The sequence below is a fragment of the Sporobolomyces salmoneus genome (assembly GCF_050403485.1).
Source record: "Sporobolomyces salmoneus JCM6883 DNA, S_salmoneus_JCM6883_v1_ctg2, whole genome shotgun sequence".
NCBI classification, from domain to species: Eukaryota; Fungi; Basidiomycota; class Microbotryomycetes; order Sporidiobolales; family Sporidiobolaceae; genus Sporobolomyces; species Sporobolomyces salmoneus.
Genome location: NW_027481161.1, coordinates 222331 through 244624, shown reverse-complemented (window position 1 = coordinate 244624; position 22294 = coordinate 222331). Strand labels below are relative to the sequence as shown.

At 51.7% G+C, this 22294-nt stretch overlaps 10 protein-coding genes across 10 annotated transcripts; 6 read left to right on the top strand and 4 right to left on the bottom strand.

Moving 5' to 3' along the window:
- Nucleotides 1–138: 138 nt before the first annotated feature.
- On the top strand, nucleotides 139–2467 carry JCM6883_003607 (uncharacterized protein; the record flags this gene model as incomplete). The annotated part of the gene is made up of 4 exons (XM_076628578.1): nucleotides 139–253; nucleotides 324–483; nucleotides 549–681; nucleotides 743–2467. The coding sequence occupies 4 exons, from the start codon at nucleotides 139–141 to the stop codon at nucleotides 2465–2467; spliced, it is 2133 nt and encodes a 710-aa protein (XP_076491314.1).
- Nucleotides 2468–2713: 246 nt separating this feature from the next.
- JCM6883_003606 (baculoviral IAP repeat-containing protein) lies at nucleotides 2714–5270 on the bottom strand (the record flags this gene model as incomplete). The annotated part of the gene is made up of 5 exons (XM_076628577.1): nucleotides 2714–3929; nucleotides 3993–4156; nucleotides 4223–4496; nucleotides 4575–4684; nucleotides 4770–5270. The coding sequence occupies 5 exons, from the start codon at nucleotides 5268–5270 to the stop codon at nucleotides 2714–2716; spliced, it is 2265 nt and encodes a 754-aa protein (XP_076491313.1).
- Nucleotides 5271–5605: 335 nt separating this feature from the next.
- On the top strand, nucleotides 5606–5836 carry JCM6883_003605 (CDC26 family anaphase-promoting complex subunit; the record flags this gene model as incomplete). Its single annotated transcript, XM_076628576.1, has 1 exon — nucleotides 5606–5836. The coding sequence occupies one exon, from the start codon at nucleotides 5606–5608 to the stop codon at nucleotides 5834–5836; it is 231 nt and encodes a 76-aa protein (XP_076491312.1).
- A 702-nt stretch (nucleotides 5837–6538) lies between these two features.
- Nucleotides 6539–7794, bottom strand: JCM6883_003604 (BCNT domain-containing protein; the record flags this gene model as incomplete). Its single annotated transcript, XM_076628575.1, has 4 exons — nucleotides 6539–6683; nucleotides 6778–7152; nucleotides 7238–7513; nucleotides 7589–7794. The coding sequence occupies 4 exons, from the start codon at nucleotides 7792–7794 to the stop codon at nucleotides 6539–6541; spliced, it is 1002 nt and encodes a 333-aa protein (XP_076491311.1).
- Nucleotides 7795–8225: 431 nt separating this feature from the next.
- Nucleotides 8226–13602, top strand: JCM6883_003603 (uncharacterized protein; the record flags this gene model as incomplete). Its single annotated transcript, XM_076628574.1, has 4 exons — nucleotides 8226–8759; nucleotides 8827–9459; nucleotides 9534–12789; nucleotides 12851–13602. The coding sequence occupies 4 exons, from the start codon at nucleotides 8226–8228 to the stop codon at nucleotides 13600–13602; spliced, it is 5175 nt and encodes a 1724-aa protein (XP_076491310.1).
- A 269-nt stretch (nucleotides 13603–13871) lies between these two features.
- On the bottom strand, nucleotides 13872–14659 carry JCM6883_003602 (uncharacterized protein; the record flags this gene model as incomplete). The annotated part of the gene is made up of 4 exons (XM_076628573.1): nucleotides 13872–14197; nucleotides 14265–14335; nucleotides 14418–14486; nucleotides 14553–14659. The coding sequence occupies 4 exons, from the start codon at nucleotides 14657–14659 to the stop codon at nucleotides 13872–13874; spliced, it is 573 nt and encodes a 190-aa protein (XP_076491309.1).
- A 536-nt stretch (nucleotides 14660–15195) lies between these two features.
- Nucleotides 15196–15978, bottom strand: JCM6883_003601 (uncharacterized protein; the record flags this gene model as incomplete). The annotated part of the gene is made up of 4 exons (XM_076628572.1): nucleotides 15196–15536; nucleotides 15596–15626; nucleotides 15685–15814; nucleotides 15872–15978. 4 exons carry the CDS (start codon nucleotides 15976–15978, stop codon nucleotides 15196–15198), a joined length of 609 nt encoding a protein of 202 aa, XP_076491308.1.
- A 1034-nt stretch (nucleotides 15979–17012) lies between these two features.
- JCM6883_003600 (NAD(P)/FAD-dependent oxidoreductase) lies at nucleotides 17013–18795 on the top strand (the record flags this gene model as incomplete). The annotated part of the gene is made up of 7 exons (XM_076628571.1): nucleotides 17013–17087; nucleotides 17167–17231; nucleotides 17317–17705; nucleotides 17779–17983; nucleotides 18056–18135; nucleotides 18203–18263; nucleotides 18342–18795. The coding sequence occupies 7 exons, from the start codon at nucleotides 17013–17015 to the stop codon at nucleotides 18793–18795; spliced, it is 1329 nt and encodes a 442-aa protein (XP_076491307.1).
- Nucleotides 18796–18973: 178 nt separating this feature from the next.
- On the top strand, nucleotides 18974–20097 carry NAM9 (mitochondrial 37S ribosomal protein uS4m NAM9; the record flags this gene model as incomplete). Its single annotated transcript, XM_076628570.1, has 4 exons — nucleotides 18974–19027; nucleotides 19116–19484; nucleotides 19545–19943; nucleotides 20023–20097. 4 exons carry the CDS (start codon nucleotides 18974–18976, stop codon nucleotides 20095–20097), a joined length of 897 nt encoding a protein of 298 aa, XP_076491306.1.
- A 372-nt stretch (nucleotides 20098–20469) lies between these two features.
- JCM6883_003598 (SWI/SNF chromatin-remodeling complex subunit SNF5) lies at nucleotides 20470–22206 on the top strand (the record flags this gene model as incomplete). Its single annotated transcript, XM_076628569.1, has 5 exons — nucleotides 20470–21218; nucleotides 21274–21389; nucleotides 21454–21647; nucleotides 21727–22079; nucleotides 22152–22206. The coding sequence occupies 5 exons, from the start codon at nucleotides 20470–20472 to the stop codon at nucleotides 22204–22206; spliced, it is 1467 nt and encodes a 488-aa protein (XP_076491305.1).
- Between the last annotated feature and the right edge of the window lie 88 nt (nucleotides 22207–22294).

The window sequence follows — 22294 nt, the reverse complement described above, 5'->3', positions numbered from 1 at the left end:
ATCAAGAACGTAGCAGTGAGTTGGCGGAGGAGAAAGAACGATCACTCGGCAGATTGGCTTTCTTCCTCCTCTCCCTCAGACCGGCACGACCAAAACCAGCTCACGACCTACGTCAGACTGGGCACACCTTTGCAAACGATGACCGACGTCCAGGAATCGCTTCCGCTTTCAGCAACAGCCGGGCTGGACTCGGAGTCGGAAGCAGCAGAGTGTATCATCTGTTACGAGGTTCCCACGACCTACGGCGTCATAGGTGAGTCCATCTCGCTACCGTCTCGTACCCCCGCCCGCGCGCGCTCACCGTCAGCCTACTCTCGCTTTAGATTCCTGTTCTCACGTCTTCTGCTATCCTTGCATTCGGACTTGGGAGAACCGGAAAGAAGCAACGGATGGAGCACAAGGACCTTTGACGGAGAAAGTATTACAATCGAGGTCGGCGTGTCCAGTTTGTCGAAGACCGTTCAAAGTTTTATTTCCAACTCCGTCAGTTTTCTCACCTTCTGTTCTGTCGCTCTCGTCAATTCGACTGATCACGATTGTCGACGTAGAACGCTATTGATTGATGAGAATGATCGACAAGAAGCCTTGAAAACGTACATGAAAATGTTGGGCTCAACCCCTTGTCCCGAGCTCGTCAAATCTCCTCGTCACAGAAGATACTGTTCTCGCGGGATCGACTGCGTGCGTTCTCTCCCTGCTCCGCTGCTCTCATTTCCAACTGACGCTCTCTCCTTCCCTCTAGCTTTACTCGCACACGCTCGAACTCGGACCCGGCAGATCAGAAACTTACGTCTTCACGCACACTCACCTCACCCACCTCCTGATTCAATCTCAACTCCGTTCCGAACTCACCGCGAAACGTATCCTCTCCGCCCTGTTTCAATTCGCTTTAACGTTTCCGCCATTCACGATCGATCGAGAGTCTTACGTTCTCGCACTCGCGAGAGAGTTCGAGAGGATTCAATCGAGATTAACGAGGGAAGAGATCGAGGATCCGGAAGTGTGGAGGATCGTAGAGGAGGTACAGGGGATGGCGGAGGCGTTTGGGATGGGATTGGTCGTGAGTGATAGAATGGAACGGTTGGGGAGAGATCCGAGATGGAGAGGTGATGAGGAAGGGTTCGCGAGGGAATGGGTCACGGATAGTGAATACTCAGAAGATGAAGAGGAGGAGGAGGAGGTGGACGAAAGCGAAGGAGGAGACAATCAGAGTTGGGTTTCATCGAACGATTCACTGCCGGTTCTCGAAGACATCGATCACGACGACGAACCACCGTTCCCTCGTTCGAATAATCACGTTCCGGCATCAGCGACTTTCGGCGCTCGAGAGCACTCTTCGAACGATAACGGCGATTTGGATCAAGAACTTATCGATCGACTAGTTCAAACTTATCGGAATACTCTAAGCCTTGATCGATCAGACGACGAGGACGAATACGGCTACAGTGAGGACGAGTCGGAGGAAGAATCAGATGTCGACTCGGACGAAGAAAGTTCAGAAGAGGAGGAACCTGCACCTTCCTCGGACCGCCAACAATTCCTCGACCTCATCTCTACCCCACGTCGTCCGCCTTCTCCATTACCTCCCCCTCGATCCATCACGACCATCTTAGACCATGCAGGAATCGGTCGTCTCCCTTCAACACCTCGACCTCATTTCGCCTCGTTCTTCCAACCGGGACTCACTCGATCAACGACAAGTTGGACCGATGTAATCCCGTTCCGACTCAGTCGGGGTCAGAGGAACTCGGGACGGACGAACAGTAGCGATCTCGTAACGAGCAGTTTTGGGAATTGGCTAAGGCGACTTCCTCCCTTTGAATCGGATCGACGACGACAACAACGGTCCTCAAGAGGAGACTCAATAGATGCTTATTCCCAACACGAATTATCATCAAGTAACTCTTCCTCACCTTCGTCTTCGTCTTCTTCTTCGTCGTCGTTGTCGGAGGAGGAAGAATCCCTTCCTCCAAATCCCTTCGATCCCGTCCCACTTCTCCTCGCTCGTACCCTTCGTCAACTCCTCCTCTCCCTCCTCCTTTCCTCCCGTATCCCCTCTCCCTCCCCTTCAACCCCTCTGCCCAATCTCCTCCGTCTAGTATTCACTATTCCACCCATTTCCGTCACCCCCGTTCCATCTCGAATGAAGATCTTCCTCGATGTTTTAGAAGACCTTGGAATTAGGGAAGGGATTCAGAGGGATGCCGGGGAGTTGATGTATAGGATGTGGGAGGGGGAAGGGTATGGTGCGTTTGGGGATGAGGAGGATCCGTGGGATTTTTCGAGTGACGAGGACGAGGATTATTATGATAGTGACGAGGAGGAGGGAGAAGATGAACTGATTATGGTGAGGGAAAGGCCAAGAGCTCAGGAAGAGGGAGAAGAGGATCAGTTGAGCTTTACGGAGAACGAGATTCGAGGGTGGATGAGGGCGAGAAATGAGGAGAATGTTGCGATGAGTCGATGAGAATACGATTCACTTCTACAAGGCAAGGTCTGATTGCGAGACGAGAGAGAGAAGAGTCCGGTTCGGAACTTATACAAAAGAGAGCAATCTGGAAGAATATGAAGATCAACGGAAAAAACGATTTCGATCAGGGTATACACAAATACACTAGACAGAGCGTAAGAGAACTCGGCTCTCGGGAGCGTGTCAAACAAAAAGCAGGCTTGAAAGAAAAGCGAAAACAGAAAAACGGTCAACTCGTCGAATCTATCTAACCACTTTCCTCGCGCTCCCCTGCGCCTGCTGTCCTTGCGCCTTCCTCGCACTCCTCATCAATTCCTTCTTCCTCCCCTTCCTCTCCTCCCTCAATCTCTCCTCCTCTTCCTCTTCCCTCTCCTTCGCTTCCCTACACATCCCCTCCAATCTCTCCTTCGCGACCTCGATCCTCTCTACCAATTGTCGATGCTCGCGTTCGTGGGATGTTTGGGAGAGGTGTTGGATCCGACGAGAAAGGAGGACGTAGTATTCAGAGACGGTTAGGGAAGAGAGTTCTTCGGGTGTCGGAGGGGGCAAGAGGGAGAGAAGTCGATCGGATGTGAAAGGGTTCGATCCGCTTGTTGTTGAGGAGGAAGAAGGGAGAGAAACGGATGGAACGGGAGGAACAGGTTCGGAAGGTGATTGAGGAGCTGTTTTCGTGGAGAGGGAAGTCGAGGAAGGAGATTTCGAAGGATTCACTTTTGATGGTAACGATCGAATCTGACGTCCTTCACTCGTACTCGTATTGAGTTGTTGAGTCGTTGTCGTTGTCGTCTCATTCGAAAGAGGAGGAGTTGGAGTTGGAACAGTCGAGGTTTCAGGAGGTGAAACTTCAGGAGTTGGGATCGGTGCGGCGGCTTTCAAGGGCTTCGATATCATTTGCTGTGTTTGCTCTTCTTCGTTCGTCTCCATCTTGTCCTCATCCTTTCCCTTGTTACTTCCACTCGAAGCAACCGACGTCTTACTCGCTTTACTCTTACTGTTTTTCTTCCCCTTGCCCGTTTTCGTTGCCGCTGGTTTCTTAACCTCCATCTCCTCCGTCGAAGAAGGTTGTAACTCGTAAGCCGCGTTCGCGATCATAGCTAGATCCGTGATCGATTCATCCGCGGGTAGATTCGTACTCTTTTCGACTTGTTTAGGTTCTTCTGCTGGGATGTTCTGATCCTCCTCTTCGACGGTATCCTCCGGTGTAGAAGGCACGACCATTTTCTTCTTAGAACTTTTCTTCGACGTCGTCGTCGTGGGAACGGAGGATGAATTCGAGGAAGATGGCACGGTTTTCTTGCTAGATTTCGAAGACGAGGCAGTCGATTGAGGAGGGGGCGGTGCGGCGATCTCAACTTCGACGTCAACGTCAACATCGACTTTCCGAGTTCGGGATGATTTGGGAGCAGCAGAAGAGGAGGAGGTTGAGGCGGAAGCGGTTGTCGTTCGAGAACGAGTCGATCTGACACAAATTCCACTTCGTCAGTGCCCGGAGTGCAAGCTCAGAAGAGAGTGAGAGACGTACTTCTTCAGTACCGGTACCTCAACGTTCACTTCCCCTTCATCCTCCGAGGGAGGAGCTGCGGTTGCAGGCGTCGCTTTCGTTCGACGATTAGGCTTGACGATCGAAGGAGCAGTTGCGGTTGTTGAGACTGACGCAGATCGAGTAGCTCTTGTTCGAGGTTGAGGCTGCGAGACTCGAACTTCGATCAACATCGAACTCGAGAAGGATTGATGTTGACAGAATCGACTCACCTCTGGTTCTTGGTCGACGATTTCTACATCTTCTGATTCTTCTTCCTCGACGACTTGAGGAACCTCTTTCTGTTTCTTCTCCTTCTTGTTCTTGGCCGTTGTCTTGGTCGATCCGGAGGCGGAAGAGGAAGAAGGACCGGAATTTGAGGAAACGGTCGAAGCTTTCCCTCGTTTCGATTTCGATGCTGGTACGGGAGGTTTCGAGCTCGAAGTACCAGGTAAAGGGGCGAGGAAGAAGGGACATTGTTCCCCTTCTTTACGGTTGTGATAGAATCTACCACAAATGAGCTTTCTCGAGTGAGTTTTCCGAGAAAAACAGGAGAACTTGGAGGAGAGAAAGCGGAGGGCTTACAGAGGATCATCCCCTTTCTCCCAGCCACTAACGCAACGACAACAATAAGGACATTCTACTCGATCTAGGAGTTCATCCGTTGGGGAGAAAAAGAGACCTGCTGCTGCGATCTGCGAGTTGCAAGTTTTCACCATACTCCGAGTCAGTTCTCCTTCGCTCTCGACGAACTAGAGTATAGGTTCATCTTCGACTCACCTCTTGACTCGTCGCGATCCCTTCCTCTCCCTCATGTGGCCAACCGACTTGAAAAGTTCCTTTCCTCATTCTCCCCATCCTCTCTCCTTTCGGATGCCATTCCCCATCCTTTCCCCAACATTCCTCCCAATCCTCCTTCTTCTTCCCCTCCAATCCTCCCTCTCGCTCCCAACTAACCCTCATCATCGTCGCCCAAGGACACTCTACTTCCTCTTCTTCCGCAACCGCCAAATGTCTCCCTAAAGGACTTTCTCCTTCTTCCCATTGCCCGACGACGACGTTGCAAACGAAGCACGTAGTGACGGTTGGATCGTCGACCATTGGAGTCGAGTAGAACCCAGCGAGGGAGAGATGGTCAGGATGAATTGTTGATCGTTTAGATTCCGCCGCGGTTAGCGGGAACGGCCAGTTGAGGGGCTTCGTGGAGATTCCTTTGCGAGATTTGTGGAAGGTTGCTCGACGCGAGGAATCGAGGTGAAGATCCGAGTAGGAGGGCGCCATGATCGAAGGTTGTTTACTTTGCGGAACTGGGGCGAAGGGGTTGGACACGCGCTACTGGCGCTGAGGTAGGTTGACTAGTTGTACTTGAGGTTGTATACACGCGTTCCTTGGTCGATGGGTTGATAGAGAGACGGGAGAGATTGTTTGTCGCGAATTTGTTGTTGAGCGATCTGAATGGACTCGAGATAGCTTGGAAGAGTGTCCGCCCGCTTGCCTTTGTTCTTTTGTGTCTCCTGTTAGTCGTAGTACTGGTCGTGTCAGAGTCGGCTAGAGAGGAAATCAAACGGTTCGCGAACGTTTCTCTTTCTCTCTCCCTTTCCCATACTCTCGCAGTAATGGCTCTCCGACGACCTCCCACCGCGATCTCCCTCAAGCCCTCAGACGTAACAGAGTTACGCGAATTCATTAAACAACGAAACGAACTCGAAACCGCGAACGAGAACGAGAACAACAAACCGAGTACTTCTACCTCTACGGGGAATCGGGATGCGATTGTAGAGAAGGAGAAGAAGGAAACGGAGGAGAGGGAAGCGAGGGGAGCTCGGGCTAGAGTAATGGGTCACTGAACGACGACTCGAGAGGGAGGGGGAATGAGTAACCGGATGGACGAGCGGCAAACAAGCAGCGAGGGAAAGGGCGTACGCGCTGAATAAGTACGACTGTCTAGAAGGTGAGTATTCGGTCACACGAAAAGCGGAATCATGAAGCTGATTTACGCCTGGCGAATCCTCACAGTTTTCCTCTTTTTCCCTTCTCGCTCCCGGGGGACCCTCCTCGTCAACTACAACGTTCTCCGACTGTTCATGCCGATTGCGATGAACACGGTCGACATCTGGAGCCTCGAGACTATGAGTCGCGACGAGCTGAGTCTGAGCAACGTATAAAAAGTCAGTTTTCTCGCTGTTTCGTTTCCTACATGTCTCGCAAACTGACTCTGCCGTTCTCGTCTTTCAGGTATGGCTTCGGGAGGTCTACTCCCTCTAGGATCGAGCGTACGCTGGTATAGCCGCGCGCGAAACTCGCCCCGAAACTCTGATAGTTGCGACGTTGGGTCTTGCGCAATCAAGCTTTTTAGATGCGAATCTATCTATTCCCTCTCACCTCTTTGCTCTCTGGCTCGGCGCAAGAGTAAATGAGAAAGAGAGAAACGTAAAGCTGCGATTGTGAAGTTGCAAAATGCGAGTGTCGTACGAGTAAAACCCAAATCACGAAACCAAAGACCTCGTCTCTCCGTCTCCTCTCTTGAAGTACCAACCCCGAAGGCCTCTCTAGCGACCACCTTTCTTCCTCCCCTGCTCCCACCCTTCCTCCTTCCTCATTTCTACCCGATCCAAGAAATCCTTCTTCTCCAAATACCCATCCTTCCTAGCATGTACCAACGTATCTTCTAATCCTTCTTGAGTTTGAACATACCTATTTTCCCCCACCAGTACCACATCCTCATCGCAGGTCAATTCCCTTTCTCCAAGGAGAGAAAGAAGGGAAAGAGAAAGGGAAAAAGACGTACGAATTCCAATCCAATTTCGATTTTTCGAGCGTATTGAGCTTGGCGGGTTTCCCACCGACTCCGAGAGAAGCTGCCATTGCTCCGAGACCTCCTCCTCCAGCTTTCTTGCGCTTGGGAGCACCACCACCACTGAGAGTTGGGGGTTTGGAGGGAGGAGGAACGGAGGGAATGGGTTCTGATTCTTCTTTTTGCGTTGAGGTTGAAGCTGAGGTTGATGGAGTGGTTTCTGGACCGAAGAGAGCGTCGAGGGAGGAGGTATCTGAAGGTTGGGCGGCCGGAGGATTCGTTGCAGAGGAAGTGGAAGTGGAAGATTCGGGATGTAGTGCGAAATAATTCTTCGCTTCTTGACTATTCCTCGGTACTTTCTTATCCTGACTGTACAAGCCCCCATTCACCTCCTCTCTCGTCAGTCAAACTTCCATAGAGATGAGAGAGAGAGAGGGTGGAGTGGCGAACGTACGTGATCGTATCTCCAGCGAATTTGTACGTAACTTTGATCGTTACTAAATCGGATTGATCGAGGTTCGCTCGGGATTTCCCTTTCTTCGTTTCTGATACAGTCGTCGTCGTGGTGGTTGCTGCTGGAGCTGGAACGGAAGAGGTGGAAGTTGATGCGGTAGGTTGAGGTTGCGAAACGGAATTCGAAGTCGAAGAAGTTGAAGTTGAAGCATAAGGATCCAAAGCATTCGGATCATTGAACGAAGCCCATAAATCATCCACACTCTCTTTATTTAACCTGTCCTCCTCCCATCCCATCTCCTCCTCATCAGCTCCTCGTAGTTCTCTCGAAAGTTGAGTCAGAGCAACTCACGCATTTTCAACCGGTTTCTCCTCCACTTTCGCTCGTTTCGAAGCAGTCCCAGTCTCTCGTTCACTATCGCTCGAATCGGACCCTCCATCATCTTCTTCTCCAGCGGAGAGTCGGAAATCTTCATCGTCGGAATCCGAGGGTAATAAATCGGAATTCTCTTGCGCTTGAGCTAGTTTCGCCGCGATCGCGGATCGGGGAGGCGCCATACTTTGTAGCAGAGACGGCAGAGGGGATGAGATCGGGTGAGGGGAAGGAAAGAAGAGAAGAAATTCTTGGAGACTGATTCTTCCTCGACTTCGTCAACGGCCCCTTCCGACTGGGGCTCTTAGAAGAGTAGTCGATAGTAGGAATCACCAGCACGGCGGCTTAGCGACAAGCAGCGTCGATTCCAACACCTCCGAGGGTATTTCTCTTTTCTCATCACTTCAACTCTCCACTCCGCCTCAGTAGCACTCGACGACTACCCAGGTACTACCCATTTCGCTCTATCGACTCCCTGTAAGTCTGTCTTCCCTCCCACGCGTCAGTTCAATGGAGAACGCGCTCTTTCTCCATCGAAAAAAACAATGCACCAATCCCTCGTTACTGACCTTCCCTGCCTGCGTGACGATCGTAGTAACGATCTAACGAAAACAAGATGGCTCCCCCTCCTGCGTCTTCGGCGCGCCCGAAACGTCGTTCCTCGATCCCTTCCACTTCTTCCTCGAAATCGAAACCGCCTGCTACTCGAGACAACAACAACGATGACGAAGAGGAGGACGCCGAGGAGGAGGAGGAGATCGATCAACTCGCCTCCTCGCAGGTCAACTCACCCGTCGATCGTCCCCCAGTCCCTGCTCCCTCGAAGAACAAACTCCATAAGACCAAGAAAGTGAAAGAGCAAGAGAAGGGAGCGGAGGATAAGGATAAGAAGAAACTTCATACGACTTCGAGTGAGGACGATTGGCTTTCGAGAGTGTTGGCGAAGAAAGAAGCGGCGAGACTAGCTCAAACTCAAACTCAAACTCAAGCTCCTCCCTCTACTTCTGCTTCTACCTCGACCTCAGTTCAACCAACCACGAGTAGTATGAAGAAACCTCAGCAGCAGCAAGAAGGAGACGAGAATGAGAATGAGGGTGAAGCGAAAACGAAGAAGAAAAGTAAATCAAAGAAAAAAGTTACGGTCGTTGAAGTGAGTCTTGCCGTCTCTTCACACAGAGTGTGACATAGTCGAGGGATTTACGTATGATACATCATAGCCTACACCTTCGAGTCCCGTCGTTGCTCCTTCGACCTCGAAATCCTCAAAACCTTCAAAATCGAAGCCATCCGCCGTCGTCGAATCTTCTGAACCAACTCCTTCTGCTCCTACTCCCTCTCAGCCTGCAGTAGAAAACGAAGACTCGAAGGCCGCTCGAAAAGCTGCTCGAAAAGCCGAGAAGGAAGCGAAGAAGGAAGCGAAGAAAGCTGAGAAGAAAAGATTGAAAGCTCTCGAGAAAGCTCAAGCTCAAGCTCAGGAAGTACCAGAAGCGACTTCTTCATCTTCGGAGAAACAACCAGAACCAGTACCGACGAAGGAAAAGGAGAAACCCGTTGAACCTTCCGCTCCTCTTCCTGCTGCTGCAGTCGAGAAACCAGCATCAAATACCGAGAAGGAGAAGAAGAAGAAGAAGGAGAAAATCGTACCTGTCATTGAAGTACCTGCTCCTTCGTCGCCGCAGAAGAAGAAGAAGGATAAGAAAGGGAAAGGGAAAGAAGTTGTCGTCGAGGGGGATCAGATGCAAGTTGATGAAGCTGAGACGCCTCAAGCGACGGTTGAAACTCCTACCGTTGTCGGGGAGACAAAGAAGGATAAGAAGGGGAAAGGCAAAGCGAAAGAGAAACTTGTCGTCGTGAGTTTGATGCTCTAGAATTGCCTCTCTTTGATCCGATTCAGGGGACTAATTGAGAGTCTTTGAATTCGCAGCCTCCTCCCACTCCCGCTCAAGCTACCTCTGGACCTTCGACTTCCTCCTCATCGACCGCCGTCCCTCCCACGAACGGAGCAACTTCGAACAAGAAACGTAAACGACTCGACTCTACCGACGAACCTTCCATCTCTTCTTCCCAGCCCGCCTCGACCTCAAACTCAGCCCCTGAAGCAGCCTCTGCACGTTCAGCTTCAACTCCAGCAAAGAAACGTAAAATCGTGACTTCTGAACCCGTTCCTTCGACTTCTCGAGCTCTCATCCCCGCTCCTTCTTCCTCCTCCGTCTCTACCTCTACCTCCTCGGGATCTACTCGTGCACTTCGTTCTCAATCGAGAGCTTCTCTTCCTAATGGAGCTGCAGCTGCAGCTCCTCAATCATCGTCGACTTCCAGCTCGAAACCCTCAAACTCGACTTCAAAGAAACCTCCTCAATCTCCCTCGAAGAGATCCCCTTCGAAGAAGAACTCCACCGCTATGACGATCTCTTCCTCTTCGCACAACCACGCACGAGCTGATACTCCCGCCCCTCTCCTTAAAGCCGCCGTCCCAATCCTGATTTCGACCGTCTACTCTTTCCCTCCCGATGCGAGTCTCGTCGGGAACGAACGATTAGTCGAGGCATTGGCGGATGCGTTAGCGAGTGCCGGGTACGAGAAATGTTTGAAGAGGGGAATCGAGAGGGGATTGAAGAGACTTCGAGGTGAGGAAGATGGAGATGGGGAAGAGGACGATGATCAGGAGGATGGAGCGAGTGAGGGAGGGAAGAAGGATGAGATGGGGAAGGCGAAGAAGGAGAGGAAAAAGGAGAAGAAGAAAGAAGAGAAACGAATCAAGGCGAGAGCTGCGGCGGCTTCTACCAACAACAACAACGCCGCGACGACGACGAACGAGAACAGCGTCGTTTCGACGGCTGAATCGACCCCTCAACCTCAACCTCCAGCGCAAGTTCAACCAGAAGCTGGTCCTTCAAACTCTAATCGACTTCAAGTTTCGCCTCTTCAAGTCGAATCTCCCGCGCAGAGACCACCGACCCCAACTGCTGCTGTCGATCCAGCATCGATCCCTCTTCCCGCTTCATCCCCCGTCAGAGTTCCTTCTCCAACGAAACAAGCTTCACCCTCGAAACGCCCTTCTTCTCCCAATAAACCTTCTCCCGCTCCACTCTCTATCCCCGCTCCCACTCCCACTCCCTCTCAAACTCAAGTTCAAACCCAAAACGGAGATCTCGATACTCCCCCAGCTTCCGCCGCTTCTTCGGTATCGGGAAATGGAGGACGTAAGAAACGTCGAGTACGATTAGGACGAGAAGAGAAGAAACAGATCAAACAGAGTGTTGGGGGCGCTACTTCTTCTTCGAGAGAAGGATCGGTCGTGGCTCCTAGTGCTAGCGAGAAGGGGAAGGGGAAGGAAGTAGTCGAGGAACAACCAGAAGAAACGATGAGGGAACCTTCGACTGAACCGGAGGAGAACGAGGATCCGGTTATCGAGAGAAAAGAGGAGGATAAGATGGAGATCGATGAACCTCGACAAGAGATCGCTGTCCCCGAGAAAGAAGTCGTCGATGAGAACGAGAAGGAGGAGGACCGAACTCTCGTCGAACAAGTTCCGATTCAAGAGAAGGAACCTTCGCCAGCTCCCGCTCCCGCTCCAGTCGTTCAGGAGGAGGAAGTCGTCGTCCCTTCTTCCGAACCTGAATCTGTCGCTATCGAATCCACCCAACCTCAAATCCAAGACGAGCCAGAAGGAGACGAGGAGGAAGAGGATCAAATCGAATGGACTCAACAACCTGCCGTCATTCCCGCTCAATCTTCTCCCGCTCAAGCTCAACCTCCTCCTCCTCGTGAGAATCCAGATATCGCACGAACGCAGACGGAAAGTGCCGCGCCTTCTTCGGATGGAGTTTCGGACGAAGAAGTTCAAATGAGTCTCGTCAGTCCTCAAAAGAAGCGAGGACCCCGTCTACTTCGATCAGAGTCGCCTGAAGACGATCAGGAGGAGCAAGTCGCACCTGTCGTCGGTGCGGAGCAAGAGGAAGAAGAACTCGTTCCTCCCGAATCAGCTCAGAAACCTCGTTCCCTCGCGCCTGCCTCGCCCGCGAAATCCCTTGTCAACGGTTCAACCTCGAACGTCGCGGGTACACCTGAAGCTCTCTCGAGGGCTCAGAACGTTCGACTTCCTTCTTCTTCCCCCGAACCAGCTCTTCCTACGATCGGAGGAGGAAACGAATCTTCTTCCGGTTCTTCTTCCTCTTCCGACTCTTCCGATGACGACGACGACTCATCATCCGAAGACGATACTCCTGCGGCTGGAAGTCGAGCAGGATTACTTCGAGGCGGCGCAACGAGTGGTCGTCAATCGATTTCCGATATCGCGAAATCTGCATTCGGCAAGAAACGTAAAAACTCGAACTTGTTTGGTCCTCCTTCCTCTTCGACCACGACGACTCCCTCTCGGGTCAACCCTTTCAACGGTGCTTCGCTCAATGGTTACAACGCGAGTCCCCTCAAACGTTCTCAACTCGGTGCGAATTCTCCGATCGTCGCGAATACCGGCAACACCTCGTCGCAAGGAACGGCGACTGCGACTCAAGAGGACGACGTTGAATTGTTGTTGAGTCAGACTCAGAGTCAAACGCAGAAGTTGGATGCTTCGTTTTGGGAAGAACAGGAGAAGGAAGAAGAGGAGAGAAGGAGAAAACGAAAGTTGCGCAAATCACTTGGAACTGCCGAAGAGGAGGAGGAGGAAGAGGAACAAGTCTTAGACTCGACCCCGAAGGCCAGCACGAATGTCAACGGAGCTCCCTCGGTCGCCGAACCACTTCTCGAAAACTCTCCTCCTCCCGCTCCTCGACCTTCGGCTCTTGACGAGAACGCACCTCCGATCACTACCGCTGTCGAGACTGAAGAAGTGGTCTCAGCAGCTCAAGAGGAAGACAAGACCGAAGAACGCCTCGCGCAAGAATCTCTTCCCTTCCCCTCTCAAACTCAATCTTCGCCCAACAAACGTCTCTATCCTGATCTCTCGACGATTGGCAACCTCTCTTCTCCTCCTCAGCACGGGAGTCCCGAAGCTCGGTTCTCTCAACTCTCGTCGAGCGATCCTCAGGACGGTGAACGATCTGGCAACGTCGAGGCAGAATCACCCGCTCTACCGGCAGAATCTCAATTCGTCCCGCTACAGAAAGACAAGCCTCTGTTCCTCGAGACTCAGGGAACTTCTCAGACTCAAGATGATGATGTAGAAATGGCAAATGGTGAGACCCCTTTCATGCGTCTCTCGAATGCTCAAACTGATCTTCGGTCTTTCTCCATCAGGTGAAATCGATTCGGACCCTCTCGCAACGTCTCCACACGCAAACGGATCTCAAGCGTCGAGTCCCACTAGTCCCAAAATCGTCGAACCTCAACCTGCCTCAGAGGCTCGATCGCCTTCCCCTGTCCCTCAATCATCTCTCGCCGTTCCTCCCCCACCTCCCACTCCTGGACGAATGACTCGAGGTGCTGTCGCTCGAACGAGATCTCCCCAACCTCAACCTCTTGATACCCCTAAATCTCCTCGAGTCTCCGCATCCCAACCTACTCCCCAACTAGCTCCACCTCTCCCCGCCGTCACCCGTCGTGGAAAATCCGTCGAACCTTCCGCTGCCGCTTCCGTTGTCGGTAGTGGAACTCCTCGTCAAACTCGTTCGAACAACTCGAACGCGACTCCTTCCGCGAGCGCTCCCGTCGCTTCAGGTCGAACTCCTTCGACTCGAGGTCGAGCGTCGATGTTCCCAACTTTGTCGAATTTGGATTCGATGGCTGCTCAAGCGGCGAAACGACGAACTACTCGAGCTTCGACTGCCGCCGCGATCAATTCGAGTCAATTATCGCAAGACGCATCGGGAGCCGCAAGACGTGCTCGACCTAGCTTCAGAGGAGTCCCAGACGATGACGATGAGGAGGAAGACGAAGAGAGTAGCAGTGATGAGAATGGAGAGGAAGTGGTCGTCGCTCCGAAGAAACGTCAACCTTCGTTGGCAGGGAAAGCTCCGAGGAAATCGAGAGCCCAGGATCTCTGGGGCTAATTGACTGTGGTGTTCTTTCTTTCTCCTCTTTTACGAACTAGATACCCCCTCTTTACTCTTTCAAGCGTGTTTTTTTATCTCTCTTTTTTTTACTCTCTCCGGATCTCACGCTAGTTGTCTCGTGGTTCTTCTCTCTGTGTGCGAGCATGCTAATATACTTTCTATCTCTATCTGTCGACGTGGATGACACCCGAGAGCTTTGTGCGAGGCTTCGAGAAAACCAAATCATTATACATTCGACAACGAAACGAATCCGAGGTCTCGACAACTTAATCCGGTGGCATCGAGTTCGAGCTTGAGGTTGTAGCTGTTTGATTCCGAGAGCTTCGGGTGCCACCTGCGCGGTCGACGATCGAATGCGCCTCCTTCTCGTAAGGTTCAATTTCGACGTTCGAGCGTTGAAGCGGCTCAGACCATTCCGAGTCGTCGACACCCACCGACGAGATCATCGCGGAGACGGCGACGATTCCGAGAAGAAAGGTGAGGGCGATCCAGCTCAACCAGGCGAAAGCTTGAATTGCTATACCAAGAGAGCAATTCGAGTCTTCGCAAGAATCGAGGTCGGTGAGCTGATCCGAGAAGCTCGCAGCTCCGACTGTTCGAAAACAGATAGAAGGTCAGCCAGAGTGGTCATGAACGCCGAAGAAGGGCGGTTCACTCACGGAGCAAGGTAATCCAAAGGACGAAAAGGAGAATCAGCTCGGTTGAAGGTCGCAAACGAGGGCGGAAGTGACTGTATCGATCTCGCTCGAGGTCAGCTGTTTACACACTTACTATGTAGGATACTTTTGATCGCTGGAGAGCGGTGGACTCACAGATACGAGAGAGTGAGAACGTTGAGGAGGCAGGCAGCCAGGACTGCGACGCTTCCCTCCCTCAGCGGACTACATTGAGAGTCAATCAGTCGTTCCGTCAGCACTTTGGGTATTTGGGAGGGGGAATCGGCTCACCTCAGGCCCGAATTCGTCCAAACGATGAAAGCAGCTGAAAGCGCGAAAGCGAGGAAACTAAAGATGAATACGATGGAGTACAGCGCTGTTCGTACGCGCCAGATCATATAGTCCCGGTCGATGTATGTCGAGCGGGTAGTAGGAGATGAAGAGGAGACGAACGACTCCTGTTCGACGATCGCCTTCATGCAACTTTTTTTTTTTGGAGTTTTGAGCTTCTATGCGATCTGAATCTGACGTCTTCGAACCCTCTCGTTCGGAAGTCGACTGACCAGTGTTACCTGCCTCGAGCCCAGAATAGAAGCTGTCGCAGGAGGCTGAAGCAAGATGGTGAGATGTCCGGAGGAGATGACTCTCGCTGAAGTCGGGGAAGAAGGTCACTTATGCACTCGTCTCCTCGACGCCAGTATCCTCATACTATCGCTCGAGCGAGTAAGAATGACCGTCGAGCGGACACACGAAGAATCGAAGGAGAATCTCCTCGAGCGCCTGTTCTCTTTCAGCGCACGGCTCACACCCAGAGTCGCGACGAGAAATTATCGGCATTGACGCAGATACAGAAAGCAGAACATACTGAAAAGGAAGGGAAGAGATCAAACGAGGAAGAAGGAAAGACTGAGAAATATCAGCGATGGGTCAAAACTCAAACTGGAGCCGTAGTAACCTGAGTCATTCCTCCTCCTCCTTGTTGCTGTTGCGGCTGTTGTTGACCGACTGGTCCTTGCGCGTTCGTCGAATAAGGCGCGTTCTCGTTAGGCACGACGTTGATGTTGGCACGACGTTGTTCCTCCTCGCGTTTCCTTTCGTCCTCGTGAAAGATTCCGTGAGCGACGACGACGAAGAAGAGGGCGGTGAGGAGTCCGAAGGTGATCCAACCAAAGGCCATCAAAGCTCGACCGACTGAACAGAGTTGAAATCCGATTCGACAACGATTGCTCCAGCCATTGATGCCGTGGAAAGACGCGGAGAATTTGGCCGATGCAGCTGAGAGACGAGTGAGTCGTCAGTTAAGGGAAGAGAGTGTAGGGAGACGAGGGAGATACCGAGGAAAATTGCCCAAAAGATAAAGACAGTCTGTGCAAATAAGGATCAGCTTCTCTGACTCGAAGAGACTGCTTAAGAGTTCACTCACAATCGATTCAGCAATGGTAGGTCCAGTCAAATTCTCACGACGGTGTCCAGAACCGAGCCAGGCGAGGAAAGGGAGGAACAACATTGCAAGTATTCCGAAAACGAGAAGAGCAATGTCGCCGCGATAGAACCTACCACCCTGAGATTCAGCGAAGACTAATCGACCGAGGAGGAACAGAGATACTCACTGATTGAGATGGCTCTCCGTGAGAGCGAGGAAAGCGGCAGCGAGACACCACGTAACGGTGGCTGAGAGGATCGCGAGGATGTAGAGCGTGATACGAGCAATTTGCATGGTGTTGCTCGGGGCGCAAGGGAACGTTGACGCTCGGTCAGAAGAAGAGGCGGAGGAGGTGAAGGAGGGCTCGAGGAAGGAAGGGGAAGTCTCACAAATCTGGTGCTACTCGAATCGTCTAGATCCATGAGATAGTCCCGAAGCATCGCAACGACCCGACCCATCCTTTCGTAGGGACGTCAAAGTCTTATTTGGTGAGAGCAACCTTGCAAATGAAGCGGAAGGGGCGAACAAAGATGAGGAGTACGTTCACAAAAATGAACAGTTTCATCCTCCTTCCGCACCTTCTACACCCTGCAGACTCGGTATACTTTCTCCTAATCCAGATCACCAGCGAGTCCATCCTCACCGTACACGAGTGACTACCGCGGCGAAAGGAGGTCAGGCGAAGAAGAACCCCGGTTCAACTACGTTTCTAATCGGGAGCGTCCGTGTGACTGTCACTGAGGTAGAAGTCTGGTCATGCACGAGTCCGATAGAGCACGAATGCCAGCATACCGTCCGTACAAAGGAGTGAGAGCGAGAGAGACTCACCAAGCGAAAAGACGGAAAATGTTTGGGGTCGCGATCTCTTCTCCGCTCGAGTCGTAGACACTGTCCTCGCGCGATGGGGATCAGCATATTCTATGAAAGTATAGGATGTACAGAGAGGAGCTTACTCGTGGTGGTGTTGAGTCGCTTGAAGAAAGAAAACTGAGCGAGACTGAGCGAAAGTTGCGAAATTGGGCCAGGGAAGTTTCCTCTGGTTCTCGAGGAGGAAGTTCGATACTAGAGCACAAAGAGAGCACGCAGAACCCTCACAAGCCCGTTCAGACACCACACACGGATGGAGAGGACTCGACGACGCAGAGGAGTCGAATTATTCCTTCAAGGCCGCCTGTAACGTCGAGGGCGAGCTTTGACCGACACCACGCATTCACCAGTCGGTTCAGAAGTCCACGAGGCTACGATCTGGCGTTTACGTGTCGAGAGTGAGTGGAAAGAGGGCAAGAGAGATGAGAAACATTTTCCACCTTCAACCTCTCACCAAGTCCATGCTACGGAGACAATACCCATACCTTGCACCTTCGCTAACAGTCGATACACTCGTCATTGGAGGCGGAGTAGTCGTGAGTTCTTTCCTCTCCCAACTCTCTTATCTCCCCACTCCCCGAGCCGAATTCCTCCATCTGACACTCGCTCTCATAGGGACTAGCGATAGCTGAGAGGTTGACGAAAGCTTTCGTCGACAAGACTACCTTCCTCGTCGAAAGGTGAGCTTGAACTCTCTCTGATAGTCGCTGCCCTCTCTTGAACGCCCAGCTCGAGCTGACTCTCTGCTTCTCTTCACGAGGATAGACATGGTCAAGTAGGACAAGAAACCTCAAGCCGGAACAGCGAAGTGATCCATTCAGGAATTTATTACCCTCCGAACTCCCTCAAAACCTCCCTCTGTATTCGCGGTCGAGATCTCCTCTATTCTCGGTGCAAAGAACACGGAATCCCGTATCGACAAACAGGGAAACTCGTCCTAGCGTCTTCGAAGGATCAGGAGAAATACCTCGAGAAACTGTTTGCGAAATCGAAGGAATTGAAGAGGAATCGACTCGAAGTACCGCTAGAATGGTTATCGGGAGATGAGGTAAGGGAACTGGAACCGGATGTTGGGGAGAGAGTGGTCAGTGCATTGAGGAGTCCTTTGACGGGGATTGTCGATTCTCACTCTTTGATGGAGAATCTCGAGAAAGGTAAAACCTCTGGACCACTCCTACTCGTTCTGTCCCCTGGAGCTGACCCGACTCTGCATTATCACCGTCGTAGAGATCATGGATAGTGAAACAGGAGAACTCGTGTATGGAACTCGAGCTGTGCGGATAGACCGACACGAACCGACCGGAGGAGGAAAACGAGGAGACGGTACCGAGTCTGGATGGGTGGTGCAGACTGTAACGGACGATGGAAGTGGCGGTGAAGGGGAGAGAACAGCAGTACTCGCCAAGTCTGTCGTGAATGCTGCGGGGCTCAAGTAAGGAGGAATTCTGCTCGAGCTTTCTCGGGAAAGGTTTCAAAGCGCTGAATTTCGTGGCTTTGTGAGCAGCGCACATCACATCTTGAATCAGATCTTGCCAGACGATAAAAAGCTGAGACTGCATTTTGCAAAGGGCTCCTATTTCTCCTGTGAGTTCGACTCTTTCTCCCGCGAAGACCCCAGATAGTTCTTATCTCCCTCGTACCTTCGATACAGATCGAGGACCAGGAGTCTCAAACGTCAAGCATCTATTATATCCATGTCCTGAAGAGAATGTGTGAGTCGGAATTTGCCTTCGAATCTGCCAGCTCGAGTCAACAGCCAGACTGATCCTTTCTTTCGCAACGGAGGACAGATCCTTGAGCGGGCTGGGAACCCATCTCACCATGAGTCTCGACAACGAGATCCGATTCGGTCCCGACGTTCAATGGCTCGATCCACCTCTCGAAAACGGCGAAGACGTCCCTGATTTCTGGGAACAAAACCTCGCAGCGGACGAAGAACGCATGTCACTCGCAATCGAAGAGGTGCAAAAGTTCCTCCCTCAAGTGAAAGCGGAAGGGTTCTCACCAGATTACGCTGGGATTCGACCGAAATTGTCGAAGAAAGGAGAAACGGCGGTTGATTTCTCGATTACGCATCCTCAACCGGGATTCGTCTCATTGACAGGAATAGAATCGCCGGGACTCACATCGTCGTTGGCGATTGCAGAGATGGTAGAGGGGATCATGAGGAAGGAGGTCTGGGGCTTAGGGAAAGGAACAGGGAAAACGGTCAGTGAAGGTGGAAGGTTGGAAGGTTGGGCATAGAGTTTTGCTCCTTTTCTTCACGTTTGTAAATAGACGATCAACATATCATATTAAGGCGGGAAAGTCGAAGATTTTGCCATTGCGAGAGTCGGGGGGTCTGCAAGAAATTTATCGGAAGCCAGCTCTTTTCATCCAACATCACTCCCGAGTCCCGACTGCTCAATCCCACCGTTCTAAGATGGGTCACAAAGCCAAGAATCCGACTCATATCATCAAATGCCTCCCTCGAATGGTGAGAAAGAACTTCTCCCTCATCTCACACTTTTGATCTCTCTCGCTCCCTCCTGAACGCATGCTGACCGAACTGATATGGCTGTTAGAGTTGGTCACCGGCAAACCTCTACAACCTGTACCAGCGCACCTACGGCCCTCCGACAGCCGACACTAAATTCACCAAATCTGCTTTAACGATGTTCCAACAGAAATGGAAAGCGAAGCAACTAGTGCGAGGGTACCACGGGGACTGGATTCCAGAAAAAAAGTTCAAGAAGGGCTACTTGCCGAATGGACTACCTCCGATCGTTGGGAACAAACTCGCGGGAGAAGCAAAAGTACCTCTAGCGAGTATGATGTTTAGCGAGGTCGAGAAGAGGTTGGATACGGTCGTATTTAGGTGTTGTTTCGCCGACAGCGTGTACAAGGCGAGGCAGATGGTGATTCACGGAAAAGTAAAATTGAACGGTCAAAAGGTAAACCGCTCTCTCCTTCCCTCTCGTAGACTACGGCTGATCAGCTTCGAACGCGAACAGGTTACCGATGCAAACACGAAACTTCAACCGGGAGATCTAATCTCTGTCGACCCTGAAGCCGTTTCCACTCTCCAACGACCGAAAACCAAAAAACCTTCATCCTCGCCTTCTTCCTCCGACTCTGCCTCTTCCGAAGACTCAACCGACGCTTCTGTCTCCGCCGAATCTCCCGTCCCTCCTCCTCCTGCCCCTCTAGCTTCCTCGTCTTCCGCCGCTCAAAAACCACTCCGATTCAAACTCCCCGATTTCGCCGCTCCGTTCCTCTTCATCCCTCCTTATATCGAACCTTCGTTCTCTACTTGTTCGGCAGTGTACCTGCGGCATCCTACGGCGTCACCGGGAGTGAGTGAAGTACCGAGTCCTTATGAAGCGGATGGAGAAGTCATGAGATTAGCTTGGGTGAGTCTGTTCTCTCTGCCACAAGAGTCGCTTCGTTTCGAGAACCTGACGACTATGCTATTTTGGAATCGACTCACAGGAGTACTATGTCGCACGAGGACGTAAGGTGGACAAAAGGCCTGAGAACTCGAGGGGTAAACGATTAGGAGCTTAGAAAGAGGACCTTTTGGTGTAATAACGCAGCATTTTGACTACTCTCTGTCGATCGTCTGGCGAGCATTCGAGAGACGCTCGAGAGAGACCATTCCCAGTCGCGCGTGTTAGTCGAGAGGCATGAGTTTGAAGAGCTGAGAACTCCAGAACTTCTCGCGGAAGTCAACTCGAGAGTTTGATTCGCGCTTCTCTCACTCAACTTCGCCTCACGAATTACAAACGCAGCAAGCTACAAGCAAAGCTCAGACGCAACACTCGGTAGTCCTTGATCACCTGCGACTTCCTCCCTCTCTCCTCCCTCCCTTTCTCTTCAACTCTCCTCCAACTTCCACTCTCGACCCGATATTCGCGCACCACACGTCCAGAACACGTCATGTCGGGATACCAAGGTTCAGGAATGGCCTCAACGTCTTCAGGGATGAGTACTCCTCTCGGGACAACCTCTCGAAGCGGACGAGCTATCAAACCCGTCAAGCAATTCCAAACATCGCAACAACCTCAGTCTGCCTCCTCATCACGTCCCACCCGACCTTCCGGCCTGAATCCACACGCTTCCTCGAGTGGGAGAAATCAACCTCAACTCCCGACCAAACATCAACTTGGAACGACTCCTCACCCCGTGTTACCCTTGACGAGGATCACTCAGAACGGTCATGAAGCGAAACAAGCAATGTTTACGACTTATCCTACGAGGATGAGATTAGGAACTAGTTCTTTAATGCAACCTTCTGCTCTCGCTCCTCCTTCAGCTCTCCAAGGCGCAACAGACGTCGGAGGATCATCATTACGAGGTTCAGGAGCTAGTACACCGTTAGGAGGATTTGGACCAGGAGCAGGGAAACGACAAAGATCTACGGTGAATTACGCAGAATTGGGTCAATTATCAGATGGAGACGATGAAGATGCATCAGAGGATCAACCGGCAAGATCAAAGAGGGGAGTTAGCAGTGGTAGTGTACCGGGGATCGTACCGAAGAAATCACTCGTTGGAGGAGTAGGCGCAGGCCTCCCGGTCGAGAGGGTTTTCGAACCTTGGGGAGATGGGAAAAGTTATTTGGGTGTTTTACCTCCAGGAAATATGGTTACGGTACAACCTGCGGTCAAGACGAAACATGTAGCAACGTGAGTAACGTCATTATCTGCATTCGAGCGCCGGCTGACTCTCGCGTGTACACAGAACGGAAGAACAATTGGAAGATTTGGCAGAGGTCCAGGCGACATTCATTCCGATTCAAATAGATCTCGACTATAGAACGTTCAAGATCCGGGATTCTTTCGTGTGGAATATACACGGTGAGCCGTTCTCTCTCTGCAACTTGCATCTCAAGATTCCAGTCGCTGACTTCTAATTTTGCAGAGAAACTCATTACACCCGAATCATTCGCACGGACATTCTGTGACGACCTCGAACTGGGACCTGAACAAGCGGCAGAAGTCAGTCGGCAGATTACGGAACAGATCGACGAACAAGCAGGAATGGCGGAAGTGCCGTTTCGAAGTCTGGAAGAAGAGAGGGATCTCGTCGAAAAGGATCTGCGAGTCATCATCAACGTTAGTCGAAGTCTCACCTCATCTGGTTTGTCTCCCTTGCGAGCTGCGCTGAAGATACAAGGCTTCTTCGGACTGACAGCTCGACGTTCAAATCGGAACTTTACACCTCCGCGACCGAATCGAATGGGATCTCACCTCCAACCTGACTCCCGAACTATTCGCCGCGACACTCGTTCGTGATCTATCCCTGCCGACTTCGGCGAACCCAATCATCTCGCACGCAATGCACGAAGAGATCTATCGACTGAAGAAATCGTGTCTCGAAATGGGACTGATCGGAGCCGACGACTGGCAATTGCGAAGGAAAGGATCGAAACCACTCGAAGGGATTTGGAGGGAATGGACGGAAGCGCAAACGTTTGGTCCGATCGTTTCGAGGTTGACGTTGGATGAATTGGATAAAGTCGAGGCAGAGAGAGAGCGGGCGAGCAGGTCAGTTCGACCTTGTTACACCTTTCGTCTGCTCGCTTCATACTAATGGTGTAACACAATCGCCTGTGACAGACGAGCGAAACGAGAACGATTGGCAGGACCACGAGTTGGAAGACCTCGGCGATAGTACTCCTTCAAAATGCAAGAAGCATTTGCCGTTCCTTCCTTGATGTGTCTGTGAGAGCATGTCTTCGAGCGCATGCACGGCGGGAGAA